Here is a 15370-nt window from a genome sequence, read left to right as displayed (position 1 = left end):
GATGGATACAACTACCTGTGGATTCCTCACCTAATGAATACTACCATTGCGCCAGCATTCGACGGAAATCTTCTTCCTAGCTTCTGCACGTCGACGACGATGTCACATTTGCCCACGCGACGCTGTCTGACGTCATACAGGCAATAAGAGGTCCTCGCCGACGTCAGTTCCCTTTTTTCCGTGCCATTCGAAACGGTTATCTTCGAGGGAGCTACTGTTGCTGTTCGACAGTTAGTGTGTTTTTTGGCTGTGTTTTTTTCTCTGAGGTTACTATGTCTCAGAGGAAGTCAGGTTTTAAGCCCCGTCGTGAGTGTGGGGGCAAAATGTCAGTAACGGATCCACATTCCGACTGTTTGTGGTGTCTAAGTTCCGATCATGATGTTGGCAGGTGTGATTCATGTCAGCATATGAATCCGAAGGCCCTGAAGGAGCGTGAGGCCAAGCTTTTTATGGCGAAGTCGAAGAAAAAGGAGAAGAGACACCATCGAAAATCCTAGTCACCGAAGTTTCATCGGCGTCATCGGGACTCCCGGTGCCGTCGAGAATCACGGCGTTGGTCGAGTAAAGAGAGGTCTCGGTCGAGGTCGCCATCGACTCGGCGTCGGAAGACTTGGGAGGTCAGTTCCACAGTCACTCCCTATCCGTCGACGCCGTTGCCTCTCCAGCCTCACCGACTTCGCCCGGGTCTTCGGGCCAACCGCCTTCAGTATTTGAGGTTCCACAGCCTCAAATGTTCTCTCCGACGTTGCAGACGTCGAGGCCGGCGTCGGTGTCGCCTTCGATCCAGGCACCCCAGTATCCGGCTTTTCCAGCCCCTGGGGGTCCTTTGGCTTTTAACATGGGTGCTCCGGCTCCGCTGCGACCAGCACCCTTTATCCCTTTATGCCCTTTCTCCCCCTGGGGAACGTGGGCTCGGCGCCGGTGTCGGCTCCGGTGGCTCCAGAGACTTCGGCTCCGGAAGTTTCGACTCCGGAAGTTTCGACTCCAGCGGCTTCGGTGTTTCGGCCAGTGACGCCGTCTAGGCCTTCTGCGACTCCGAAGCAGTCTACTCTCCATCCGACTCCTGGTTCGGCGCCAAAGCTACCTGTGGCGCCTGTTGACCCGACGTCGGATGGATCCGGAGATCGGCGTCGTTCTTCGACATCTACTGACACCATGTCGACGCCGAGGATTGAGGAGAGGCTGCACTCGAGGAGACGTGCTATCCGTCTCCCGGAAGAACAGGAGTATCGGCAGAACCCGGAGGAAGGAGAGATTGAGGACTCTTGTGAGGGTCTTCATGGGCTGGACACGGCTAGTGGCCTTGATACTTCCCCTGAGTGGGACTTGTCATCTCCGGGGGAGTATACGGAAGAGGCGGCCACTTTTCATGCTGTTATAAGGAAGGCAGCTAACTTCTTGGAACTGCCTTTGCCGGTGACTGAGGCGAAGCAGAATCTGCTGACAGAGGTGTGGCATCCGGCCTCTACATCAGCAGAACCTCTCTTGCCGTTCAACGAGGCGCTGCTGGAACCTGTGATGGAGGTCTGGAAGAAGCCGGTGTCTTCTTCAGCTGTCAATAGGTCTGTGGCCAGGAGGTATCGGGCTGCACCGGCTGACCCTGGCTTTCTTACCAGACACCCAACGCCTGAAAGCTTGGTGGTCCAGGCTTCCTGCTCGGCAAGATCTGCGCCTGGGTCTTTTCCATCTGTGCCATCGGATAGAGACTCCAAGAAGATGGACATGCAATCCAAAAAGGTGTTCTCGTCATGTAGCATGGCATTAAAGTCCACCAATGCTACGTGTATTTTAGGGAGGTACATTTATGCTCTGATGGACGAAATTACATCTACGCATACAGAGGTTCCTCAAGGGCTGTCGAATCTCGTGTCGGACGCTCAAACTGCTGCAACCCAGATTATCCAATCTGGGTTGGATACAACTGACTCTGTGGCTAGAGCGATGGGCACTGCGGTAGTTACGAGAAGGCAGGCTTGGCTTCGTAACTCAGGGTTTTCATCAGATGTGCAGTCGACCCTGCTGGACCTCCCTTTTTATGGGGACAAGCTCTCTGGTGCCAAGGCAGATTCAGCCTTGGAGAGGTTTAAGGAGAGCAGGGCCACGGCCAAGTCATTAGGATTGCAAGCCACTTCTTCTGCCTCCTCCAGATTTTTTTAGGAGGTTTCGAGGATTTGGTCGTGGCTCATCCTCCTCCTCCTTTCGGGGGAAATTCCAGCAGCCTACCTCTTCTCTCTCTTATAGATCTTTTAGAGGGAGGGGTAGGGTCCGTACCAGGGGAGCCTCTCAGCAGCACTCTTCCTCTGGAGGGGTGCAGCAGGGGAAGCAGCCTTAGGCTTCCACCAATTCCCACTCACTCCTCTCCTGTAGGGGGAAGGTTACTGTATTTTCTTCACAAGTGGGAGGTCATCACATCAGACGCCTGGGTTACCAGCATTGTGAGAAAAGGCTACACCCTTCCCTTTCGGGAGTTTCCGCCCCCCATCCCGCCCCGCCCATCTTATTGTTCAGAAGAACACCTCCTGTTGCTAGAACAGGAGGTTCAAGTCCTCCTTTTAAAGGGTGCGGTGGAGTTGGTTCCAGAGCAGGAAAAGGGTCAAGGTTGTTATTCAAGGTACTTTCTGATTCCCAAGAAGGATGGTCGGTTGAGACCAATCCTGGACCTGAGGATTTTGAATTGGTTCCTCAAACAGGAAAAGTTCAAGATGCTGACCCTAGCTCAGGTGCTTTTGGCATTGAACAAGGGAGATTGGATGGTGTCTGTCGACTTGCAGGATGCTTATTTTCATATCCCGATACTCAAGTCGCACAGGAAGTATCTCCGGTTTGTGGTAGGGTCGCAGCACTATGTTTGCGGTCCTCCCGTTTGGTCTTACTTCAGCACCTCGAGTCTTCACGAAGGTGATGTCGGTGGTTGCGGCAGAGCTCAGAAGGAGGGGGATAGCGGTATTCCCTTACCTGGACGACTGGTTGATCAAAGCCAAGTACCCGGAGCTTGTGTCGCATCATCTGCAGGCGACAACTCAGTTGTTGTTCGACTTGGGCTTTTCGGTGAACGTGCCCAAATCTCACCTAGAGCCCTCTCAGCGCCTCCTGTTCATAGGGGCAGTACTGGATACAACATTGAATCGAGCCTTTCCTCCGCCTCAGCGGATGCAAGACATTCAGGCGTTGGTTCCAATGTTTCAAAGTGGAGCGGTCATTCCAGTCCTCAAGGTCCTACGTCTGCTCGGTCTGTTTGCCTCCTGCATACTGTTGGTCACGCATGCTCGCTGGCACATGAGGGCTCTTCAGTTGTGCCTCCGAAGGCAGTGGTCTCAACAAAACGGAGATCTCGAAGGTTCTGTCAAGGTCTCCAGAGATGCTGCCACGGATTTGAAGTGGTGGATTGCGGACGACAATCTTTCCCAGGGAAGGCTGTTCACGCAGCCTCCACCAGTGACCACGGTCATAACGGATGCTTCCACTCTAGGGTGGGGAGCTCATCTGGGGGATCTGGAGATCAAAGGGCTTTGGTCTCCAGAGGAACAGATGTTCCATATCAATCTGTTAGAGTTACGGGCTGTACGGCTGGCTCTCAAGGCCTTCCTCCCATCCCTTCACAGTCAGTCGGTTCAGGTCCTGACGGACAATACTACCGCGATGTGGTATATAAACAAACAGGGAGGAGTGGGGTCGTACCTTCTCTGCAGAGAAGCTCTTCGACTATGGTCCTGGGCAAAGGACCATCAGATTTGCTTGGTAGCAAATCATCTGGCCGGAGTCTTGAATGTACGTGCGGACAATCTCAGTCGCCATTTCTCGGCCGACCACGAGTGGCGTCTCCATCCAGATCAAGTCCGTTTAATCTTCCAGATGTGGGGGTTTCCTCGGATAGATCTGTTTGCCACTCGGGAGAACTCGCACTGCCTGTTATTCTGCAGCCTCCAGTATCCGGTCCAAGGAGCGTTGAGGGACGTGTTTCGGAGAACCTGGTGCGGCCAGTTGCTTTACGCGTTTCCCCCCATACCTTTGATTCCTCGAGTGTTGAGGAAAATTCGCCAAGACCGGGCCCAGGTAATCTTAATTGCTCCGGATTGGCCAAGGAGGGTGTGGTATTCCGACCTTCTCCAACTCTCACTGTGCCCTCCGCTCCGTCTCCCTCTCAGGGCAGACCTCCTCTCGCAATCGCAGGGGCAGGTTTTACACCCCAACCTCCAGAGTCTGCACCTTCATGCCTGGAGATTGAGCGGGGCAACCTGAGTTCCTTTTCTCTCCCGCCTGATGTAGTGGATGTTATCTTAGCGGCCAGGCGACACTCCACTAAATCTATCTACGCTAATAGGTGGTCTAAATTTGTGGTATGGTGTGGAGAGAGACAGATTGATCCCTTACGTGCTCATTTGTCAGACGTTTTATCTTTTGCTTTGTCTTTAGCACAGAGGGGTTGTGCAGTGGCTACAGTTAAGGGTTACTTGTCTGCTTTGTCAGCCTTCATTTGTCTTCCAGACCAGCCTTCGTTATTTAAATCTCCTATAGTACTTAGATTCTTGAAGGGCCTTATCAATAAATTTCCTCCAAATCCTTTTGTTATGCCTCAATGGGATGTGTCCTTGGTCCTAACTTTCCTTATGGGGTCCCCTTTTGAGCCTGTGTATTCTTGCCCCTTAAGATTGTTAGTTCTTAAAACAGTTTTCCTGGTTGCTATAACTTCTGCAAGGAGAGTGAGTGAGTTGCAGGCTTTATCGGTAAAACCCCCTTATACAACTTTTTATGGGGATAAGGTGGTGTTGAGGACCAAGGCTGCTTTCCTTCCGAAGGTTGTTTCACCCTTTCATTTGGCCCAGACAATTACTCTGTCCACGTTTTATCCTCCGCCTCATCCTTCAATGGAAGAAGAAAGACTACACCGCTTGGACCCAAAGAGGGCGCTAAGCTTTTACATAGACAGGACAAAGGATTTCAGGCTGGAGGATCAGCTTTTCATCAGTTACGTGGGAAAGAGGAGAGGAAAGGCGGTCCACAAGAGAACACTCTCCAGGTGGGTTGTTCTTTGCATTAAAATGTGTTACTCTTTAGCAAAGAAGGATCCTCCTGATGGTATTAGAGCTCATTCCACCAGAGCTAAATCGGCCACTTCGGCCTTGGCCAGAGGTGTTCCTGTGGTCGACATCTGCAAGGCCGCAACTTGGTCGTCCCTTCACACTTTTGCGAAACATTACTGTTTGGACTCTGAGGTCAGAAGGGACGGCCATTTTGCACGGTCAGTGCTGCAGGATTTCTTGGTTTGACCATTCAGGCACCCACCACCGAGTGCGGTACTGCTTTGGGACTCTATTCATTAGGTGAGGAATCCACAGGTAGTTGTATCCATCAGAAGAACGAGTTACTTACCTTCGGTAATGACTTTTCTGGTGGATACATTAGCTACCTGTGGATTCCTCACGGTCCCACCCGCCTCCCCGTTGCCTGTCTGGTCTAATCAAGTAATTCTCGAGTGTGCTCCTCTTGGTTTTGAGGACTTGTATATATTTTGTATATATGTTCATATGTATATATATTGTTCATATATTTATGCATTTGTTTAAAAAAAAAAAGAGGAAGAATTAAGTTCTTAGAATGATGTATTTATTTGGAATATCATTAAATATTGCTATTTGTTCTTTTATCTCAATGGCCTATTATTCTCAGGCACGTAAAAAAATGTTGGTACTGACGTCGGCACGTCGGCGAGGACCTCTTATTGCCTGTATGACGTCAGACGGCGTCGCGTGGGCAAATGTGACGTCCTCGTCGACGTGCAGAAGCTAGGAAGAAGATTTCCGTTGAATGCTGGCGCAATGGGAGTATTCATTAGGTGAGGAATCCACAGGTAGCTAATGTATCCACCAGAAAAGTCGTTACCGAAGGTAAGTAACTCGTTCGTCTGAACCGCAGGAAGGATCCCCTCTTCCCTAGCCGCTTGAAACACATTTGTATAGCTCGACCGGTATTCCATTCGGCCAGAGTGCTTTCCCGGATTGTAGCTTTCTAAGGGCCTTTCCCACCTCTGCCTCTGACAAGTTTTGCTCCAGGTACTCCCGATCTTCATTAGCGAGGACCTGGAGGGGGACATCCCCCAGGAGACTGGCACAATCCTCGCCAGAGTACGTAATCTTAGATGCATATAGTTCATAATACTTGGTGATGATCTCAACTATAGCCTCACTAATAGTGTGTGTCACCCTCGATGTGTCCCGGAGTGTTACTGCCCAGTCTCTCCTCTCAAGCCAGGCTAAATTGGTTCCCCCCACAGGTCCACCTACCCCATAATATCTACAAATGTCTTGAGTGAGCTGACATCCCCTCCCGCAATGGCTCCTGTAGTCTGTCTCTTCCCGAGTCCATAATATCCTTCATATCTCCTCCCAGTATTAGGGTACCTTTAGGCAGTTCAAGCAGAACTTCGACAAGCGCCTGGTAGGTTTCAGTATGGAGCTGTGGCAGCACATTTACAGAGCATAGGGTGAGCATATCACCATCCCAGGTACCTGTCTGTGCTACCAATCTGCAGAGCGGATCTGCCCATGTACTGCCAGGTGTGTAAGGCACGGACGATTTGGCCATTATTCGGGTACTGCTTGAGTTGGATGTATAAGACCGCGTGTGCGATAAGGGAATATCTCATCTGATCCAATGCCTTGTGTCTGTTCCCTTTCAAATGGGTTTCCTGTAATATGACGAAATCTGGTGAATGCCGTCTGCTGTATTGCAGGGCTACAGTGCGTTTGATTTTATTACCAAGGCCATTGACATTCCAAGTCATGACCTTCACCTCCGATTTATTACTGAGCTCCATGTTGTATCGGACAGTGCCGTAGTCTACCCCCAGTCTGGGCGGTGGTATCTGTGTTCTATGTCCCTGTTCCATGGAGAAGAATTTCGACAGTTGCTTGTGGCAGAGAGTATTGATTATCAAGTCTCCGAGGACGAGGTTGACGCTGGGCCCCTCTGCCCCCTCAGGGTCCCCCACTAGTCTGATGTTTTTTCTCCCTGCTCTCCTTTCTTGATTTTTCCATCCTGGCCGCCATCAGCGCTTGCTGTTTTTTCAGATATTGAACCTGATCCTCCAGTTTTTTGGACTTGAAATTGTAGCATGTTCATTTGTAATCCCTTTATGGGGAAGGGGCCCCCTGACATGGTCATAGAGTCCAGGCTGCCGCCCACTCTTTCACTGTATGCCCTGAGGGGGCCCACAAATCCGCCGGGGCAGCCCCAGGCCCAAGCCGATTGTCTACCGTCCTCCGGACCTTAATCTGTGCTTCACTCTCCCTCAGGGGCTGCCTCGCTTACCTCATTCAGGCCTCCTCTCCTCCCACTGCGTTGTTTCCTCTGGGCCTTTGGCTCTCGGGGACACCCGCGATCTGAACACTTCACTCCGAGCCAGTCTTCACCGCGGTTCCCCCCAGCCAACAGGGCCGTGCATCCTCTGCTGCATCTCCTCACCCCCACAACCGATGACTCACTGTTGCAGGCACCGGCAGGCCAAGTCACTCCACCAGGACATCCAGCCGCACCGGCCTAGGTGGTCAGTTTCAAGGGGGCCCACCCACCACCACCACCAGCCGCTGCATGGCAGACCGTGCAGGTTAAGCTCATATTCCACCCTCACTCCTGCCACACCACTCCTCTGTCGACAGTGAGCAATCTCGCCGGTCCTGAGTGTTCTCGTCGCAGTTCAATGACTTCTGGACTCTGCTGACTTCTAGCACTGACTAGGGGCACAATCTCACCTTGATGTATTTGGTTTTGTTTATGCATGGAGAGTGCTATATGTGTGGGCTCTCTGGAGCTCCCTTAGATTGCGGCCATCTTGGCTACTGCCAAGCCATGACCTCTTCCCCTCACTTCTTGACAGTTAGTTTGGCTATTACTCCATGTCAGTATTCTTGCCTTGTGAAAATGATGTTGGTCCCGTTTATGTGTAAGGATCAAATGGAATACATTGACAGTGAGACATAGCCATCTGGCTAAAAAGTATGGCTAAAACTTGATACTTGACATGTCTAGCTGCTTTCGGACCTTTGCGGACACTGGAAAGGGATGGGTGGGGTTTTGGAGGTCTGCAATTAGGAAAGCACTAGCCAGCACATTGGCGTTGGCGTTTTTATATTAAAGTTACACTTCTCCAGTTTGAGCGTACAGAGAGGGAAAAAATATTTCATAGTATTTTTGGTCAAGTGATTAGGTTAGGATTAGTACCTGGGTCTCCTGGTTATACACGTTTTGCCCAGAATAAAGTTGAAATGCTTGCATGTTGCCTATACCAATGAAATTGTATCACGTTGAAACCCCAAAAGCTTACTGCCTTTTAAATTGTCCATCCTCTGTCCCTTTTTAGGGGGCCTCTAGTCTAGTCGCATGGGCTGTGCCTAGAATTCGCACCTGGGAAGTTGAGAAGCCGGGAGGGATTGTCTCCATAACTGAATTGGACTGCGATGGCGGTCGCGGTAGCTTGCCTTCAACTTGTTACAACTTTCTTACAGATTTTAAACTTCCAGGATAGTTCTTTGAGTGAATAGCGTAATCTTTTCACCTTTTTACTTTTACATTTACCCAGATGTTTTCATATAAATGTGTTGAATTTGCAGAAGCATTTTTGTGTGGACGTTTGTTAGGATATTATTTGATCTAATATTGGTCCTGAGGGAATTCAATGTAGCCTATTGAATAGTCTGTCTAAATCCCATTCCAAAATGTCTGTGCAGACTGGCTACATTGGGGATAACATCAACACACTTTTCTATCATGACTGTTTTTCATTTGGTCATAGATTCCATCTTTACATAAATTATTGCCCACACTGTCCTGTATATTTGTAAGATGAAATTCTTGCTCTGCTAAGTCCTGCATATGTGTAAGATGTTCAATGTACATTTCAGCCGCAGACCCTAGAGTTATACCAATTCCTCTGTGCTACCTGTGGACAAGTGTAAGGCGTTTACGTATTGGCAATGTGTGGCAGCTCATCCAAGGTCAGTAGGCTATCCACAGAATGTGAATCCTTTAAGTGTTCAGCCATCATTATGTGCATAGTATGATGATCCAAACTCTTGGGTACTCCCTTTTTAAATTTTAGCAGTAAATACCGTGCATCTACCAGTGATAGAATTTTAGGCTGCATTGAAATTACACGGTTTGTCTCCACTAATAACTCTAACTCATTGCTAACTTCACTAGTGTACATGGAGTGTAGTTTAGCATACTTGCTACCTGTGCTGTATCTGGATTTGAAAGGGGGAACTGAAGTTTACATTACTGTACAATTTACTTCATTTTTCTCATATTTGTTGACCTACATTCTGTGAGCTGTTTGTCCTGCACTCCTTAGATCACCTTGTGGGACATTTAGTAGTTTCTGGATAGCAGAGAATTGTCACTTGTTAAGATACTCCTATTTCCTGTGCAGTTATGTCTGAGGGTGATTCTTCTTTACAGTTTTGTTGTGGCTCAACAACATTTTCCCTTTGCAGCGATTATATTGACTGTGTTAGTCCAGGAGACTGATGCTTTTGTCACTATCCAGTGACGGCTCAGTTTGTGGGCGAAACGTTTCTACTGTTATTATTCTCAATGACTACTTGAGAAATCTGTCTGTGGGTAAGGGTAGGGTGAAGGGGCCAACCTGATCACCACTGTCTGCTTTCTGCTAGTATAGCCAGTAGCTGCTTTGTTGATAATTTAAAGCACACAAACGAAGGAGTTCTTCCTAAGACTCCTAGCTTGGAGCTTTCCTCCTTCATTGTGGAGAATCGATCTTTGCTGAAACCTGAGGCATAGTCGTGGGTCAAGATGAAAGGATACTCTTGGTGGTAAACTGTTGCTGTAGAGAAGTAACGTCCCCTTTTCAGTAATGGGTCCTTATTAAATTCTCTTCTTTGAGTAACCCTCTCCAAAGCGTATGATATTGGTAACCTAAGTGTGAAGTCTCCTAGGCAGTACCAACACCCAGTCCCTATCTCTAACTTTGTTTCTTAACCATGGCTACTTGTTTACTAGGCAAACTGTCTGAGGTGTTAATAGTTTGAAGGGAGGAAGCAAGAGAATGGCAAGGTCTCTACATAACATGATCTGATATTGCCATCATTTTAAAACTGTTCATAGTGTCCAATCCCTTGCAGTGGCTCAAGGAATCCCAAACCTGGAGCGAAAACAGATGGCTGAGTGGCCAACACAAAGACTGCAGATTTAAAAGATTTGAGTTTTTATTGTGTTTCCCACTTGACCAAGTTGTAGGTTCTGGTCATATTACCATGTCTCTATGCCTAAGTTCAATTGACAGTGCTCTAGAAGAACATCTACCTCAATGTATAGGCTTGTAAGAACTCCAAAAATATGACATTGATTAATACTTAAGGCAGACTTAAATGCTTTAATGTGTATATAAGAAGGTTGGGTAACGCTGAGAATCCTTATTAAATGTTTTTTTTTTTTTTTTTTTAGCCTGTTCTGCTTTAAGAACATGCTCCCAAGTGTGTGGAGTTTGCCTCCATACCTTAAAATCTTGAGTTGATAAATACATTTGGATGAAGAAAACTGCTTGATTCTTTGTAAATTTCTCTGTCTCTGCCCAAATACTCTTGAATGCTTCCCCATTATATTTACCAATGAGTCCTCTTGGTAGTGATCGTATGTTTACCCAAGACTGTGCTACTGTTTTATTTGACAACTGAAAGATTAAAGTCTAAATTTGACTTTCTTGAGAAGCTGAAACAGTTTTGCAGGGTAACACACAGACCTCTGCAGTGAATGCATCTATCTCCTGAGGTATTCAATTTTGATGAAGTTTTTCATCTGGACTTGTAGGAGTAGTTTGTCCCAGAAGTAGGTAGAGCACAGTTAAATAACCAGTGGCATGCTGTAGTGTCAGGGTGTGAGCGGATAAAACACTCCAGCTGCCCTCTTAACTTATGCCACGTAACGTATGCCATTGCTTCCCCTAAAGGGTCACCATTGGTTTCCATATTACTTCAACACCATGTTTCCAGTGGTAGGCATTCCTGTTGCATGATGCTGTTGACCTTTGTTACAGATGGTTTCATTGTGCAACAAAGACTCTGGTTTCAACAACGTATATGTTTGCTAGATGAATGACTAGAATCAGAGAGTGTTGAACAATTGAAGCAAAGCCAGAGTCACCGTCCTCTCTGTACTCTTAAATGTGTTATGATTGGCTCTTGGTATCCCTCCCATGGCACAAATAAATCTGTCCCATTCCATGAGTATCCATCTCCACGAATGACAGACTAAGTTGTTTCGGGGCGCAAGACTGAGCACACCATGAGAATATTTCTTCCTGGTGGTGTCTGACATCGTGTATGCAGTTACTTCATCTGAGCATCGGGTGCAGGTCTGTCTACTCTTTATCAGCTACTCCTGCAGCTTGGTGGTCGTGGTGTTACTCCCTGTTAGTTTGTGTGTTGCAGGTGTTTTTGGGTGGAGGGTGGGGTTTGGGTATCCTGTTGCTCCACTAGCTGTTGACCTCCCATCGCTTGCCTTTGCAGGTGCAACATGAGGAGTTTGTAATGGAAGGGCCGGGCAAGACGCCACCTCCGGGGGAAGCGAAGCAACAGTGAGTGCCATGGTAGTGTGCAATCGAAGGGCATGGCGAGACTCTGTATTTTGGGGTGTGGGGGAGGGAGAGAAGATGCACACCAACTAATAGACCTCCATGTTTAGCTAGTAATGGGCAGGTAGGGGAAATTATCTCCAGGGATAGAATTCAGATGGATGTCGGTTATTTGTAGTGGAATGAAAGGCTAAACACGGAGTCTTATCAGTTTTTTGAATAAGTGGTAAAATTTGTCAAAAGTAGTATAGAATGTGACTATACATTAGTTCCGCTGAAATTTGTAACCTTCTGATACTCGTGCAGCTAGTTATGTAGTGTGTGGTCACATAAGGTGCCTCTCAGGTGTAGCAGGTTAATTCTGATTAGTTTGTCATGAATGAGCTTATGGGACCATTTGTAACAGAAGATCCACTAGGATAAGAGGATTATGAGCTAGTCCCATGCTAGCTTAAAGCATAGGAGCAGATGAGAATGGTGTGAGAGCATGAAAATCAGGTTAATTTATAGTGAAATGGATGGCAGGGGTCCAAGTTGAATCACAATGACCAGTAGTGAATACTAGTTAAGGCTACAGTGAATAGGCCAGACAAAACTCTCAAAGGAGCGTAAGGATCAGCTGTGATATTCAGTGAATCTCACAAAGGAGCACAAGGGCCAGCAGTAAATCTCAATCTGGAGCTTGACACAACTCTCCTAAAAAGGAAGAGAAGCAACAGTGAGCCCGATTAGCTAGTATCATAACAGTTCAGTGAGAGAATCTCATAATGGACCCAGATGTGGGTTAATGCATATTGTCAAGACTCTGCTACTAGAAAAGTAGCACCTGCAGGGATTCAAAGCCTGGCTTGTATGGTGAGAGACCAGTTATAGACTCCCACCAGAAGAGAACTGAATCGCTTGTTTTTAACACATCTCTGGAAGAAGATGACCATTTGTTACTTTCTTGCAAATCGTTCTTTGAAGGCATATCATGCTTATATGGGAAAGGAATTGAGTCTAACCAAGCCACCATGGAATAGGATTAGAAACCTGCAGCAGCGCCAATTCAAATGAAAACTACAAATAACATGTTAGTATTTATAGACAATCCATGTCAACCAGCAAAAAAACACTTGAATGATCTCAAGGGTCTGAATGAGGTGAGGTTGTTATTCCGGGTTGTTGCAAGTTTTGAGGTATGGCCCTTCTTCATTGTTTTTCAATTTTAAGTACTTGATAAATTTTTCCCAAAAACAAAAAAAAGCTAACATAAGAAACTTAACATGCACACCTACTGGTTCCTTTCTGACTTGAAATGTTGGGAACACTGCGTCTTGAGGACCTTCTGAAAGGTGGGAAAGGTTGGTTGTAAATTGTTGTAGAAAAGTTCCATTGCTTGGGGGGATCTAGAAAAAAACAGATTTGATTTCTTTGGCAAGCCTGTTTAAATATTGTTGCTGTGGGTCTTACGAGGCTGTGCTCTTCTGTGAGTTTATGGAGAGGCTTTTTTCCAAACGTGAACAAGGGCAGGGTAAGTGTACCAATGTCTGCAACTCACAGGTAGACAAAGGGCGGTTCTTCAAATTTGACTGGCTTCCTTCCTTAAGGCCTTTCATGAGCCTTGTATATGCATTGAAAACTTTAGTGACAACGATTGAGTCGATATTCATGAAGGCTGTTATTTGGAGAGGGGGAGGGGTTTGACCGTGTTGTTGCGAGGTTTGACATTGATCCAAGAACTTTCCACTGTGGCACGCTGGTCTGAAAAATTGATTTAAAAATACTCCTTAACTGTCTAGTCTAGAAGTGCCATAGGAACTACTAGGGGCGCATACTGACTTCAGTATCTGGACCATGGCTAGAGTCTATGCAGACTTGGCATACATGATAGAGTGTTTGAAGGAGGTCAGTAGCATGGACAAATTGAGCATGTGGCCATGTCAAAAAGCAACATAGATTTGTATGTAGTTGCCCTCTTCGTCTAGAGCATTCCTTGAACGGGTCTAAGGTGTGAAGTGGAAATTCCTTACGCTGTATACTTTCTCTGCAAAAAGGTTGTGTGTCACAGATTTAAGAGGGAAAGGACAGTTTGTGCTCCTCAAGGAGTGATGTGTCTGAAATGAGTGTTATGTTTGACATGTAGTTAACAGGGCAGTCTTTAAGAGCATCGTGCCTTCTAATATCTACACTGCTTGGCTTTGTTTGCTTCATTCTGCCATTACAAGGGATTTTAGCAATACCGTGTTTAGTGCCTGAGACCACGGAGGATGTTGGAGTAGTATCTCTGTTCTCATATCATGTGACTGTCTCTTTAATGGTGGATCATAATAACCCTTCCTGCATGCTTAATACTGCTTCCAGTGGATTGCCGATCCCTTTGCTGAAATGGTGCACCCTGGAAAACACTCCATGGCTGGTTAACTGTACTTGAAGTGGATAGGCCGACCATTGTGCCTTAGGTGACTTTCTTATTGATTTCCCACCCTGTCCTTGACTCATGGTCCTTGCTGATATGTCCCTTATAAACAAACACCAGCTTCAGATACATACCATACCATGTAGCCCCCCCCCATTCTTCTTTCTCTCAAGCTATCCAATCCATTCAACCTTCCTTTGCAGTCTCCAAGAAAAACCTACATACTGTCTAGCCATCACCTGTTTACTTTAGCCTCTCATAAATCTGCTCTTATCTACTCCTCTTTAAATACTCTTGACATCTTGCCCCAAAAGACCTTTGACACTGGCTCACTTATCCAACCAAACCTGGTCAAACCACTGCTCAACTCCCTGGAGCAACCACACTGACCTACTGTTAATCTCGCCCCACATCCTCTGCTGCGACACTGGACTTAGGAAAAAAAGCTATGGAGGAGACTTCGAAGCCAAATGCCTGAACCATCACCAAACAAACATTTGGAACAAACAAACAACCAAATTGTCCAACCAGTCACTAGCCTGCGCGACCATCTTGACAACTGGATTCCTTCCTTGGTGTTTTGTTTTGCAAGCAATATCACTACCGTCAATCCAGCTTCAAAAATCTCAAGAGCAACTCAATGAAGATATAGGGCAACCATCAACATAAGCAACGTAGCGCTTCAATTGTGGATGAATGGCTAAAAGAAGTCAACCAGATAATCTTCAAGAGGAATCACTGGAGGGAATTGATGGTGGAATTGGAAATCACATTGATCAATAGTGTACTATTTCTGTGCTCTGTCAGCGACCAGTACCTCATCAAAAAGAGAACCATCTCCATTTATCAGTCAAGGAATACTATCACTATCATCCGGTTACTCTGTATAGTAATTAATGCTAGATCACTTGGCAAGAAAATAATGCATATTGATGGCTTTCTAGTGCACTGCAGCCCACATCTCTTGTTCATCACAAAACCCCTGCTGGGAGATGATGAAGCACCTATGTTGAATGTGGCTATCCCTGACAGATACTTATTTCAGTACTAAAATTACCTACTCAAAAAAAGGTGGTGAAGCGGTAGCTAGAGGCTACAAAAGCATCATAACAATCCCAGCATTTAACAATATTCATTCCCAGAATGTGAATCTCTGCTTCCCTCATGGGGATCTTCATTATTAATCATAAGCACTAAAATTGTCCTGCTGATGCATGGGATTCCGGAGCGATTTTTATAAAGTACATATAAAAATGTACATACATTTTTATTTTGGGGCGGGGGGTGGGGGAAAAGCGTTATTTTTTTTTTTTTTTTTTTAAACTTTCAGAACCTTTTTGTTTTAAATAATGGGGAGAGAACATAGGGACACAAAGTCTCATAGGCTG

General features: G+C 46.6%; 1 protein-coding gene across 8 annotated transcripts in view; it reads left to right on the top strand.

Annotated features, from left to right (window-relative positions):
• Nucleotides 1-15370, top strand: part of TNRC6B (trinucleotide repeat containing adaptor 6B) — a 1322553-nt gene that overhangs the window by 249161 nt on the left and 1058022 nt on the right. For 6 of the 8 annotated variants that reach the window (XM_069231283.1, XM_069231279.1, XM_069231284.1 and 3 more), the window contains one exon: nucleotides 11520-11587. The exons of 1 other annotated variant lie outside the window; for it this stretch is intronic. In XM_069231283.1, coding sequence (XP_069087384.1) covers nucleotides 11520-11587 — 68 coding nt within the window. Of the gene's footprint in view, nucleotides 1-8897; nucleotides 8991-11519; nucleotides 11588-15370 lie in introns of all 8 variants that reach the window. One more of the 8 variants, XM_069231282.1, reaches the window with a different exon arrangement.

The sequence above is a fragment of the Pleurodeles waltl genome, chromosome 4_2 (genome assembly GCF_031143425.1).
Source record: "Pleurodeles waltl isolate 20211129_DDA chromosome 4_2, aPleWal1.hap1.20221129, whole genome shotgun sequence".
NCBI lineage: Eukaryota > Metazoa > Chordata > Amphibia > Caudata > Salamandridae > Pleurodeles > Pleurodeles waltl.
The sequence above is the reverse complement of the archived record's forward strand: the minus strand, read 5'-3'. Positions and strand labels throughout refer to the sequence as shown.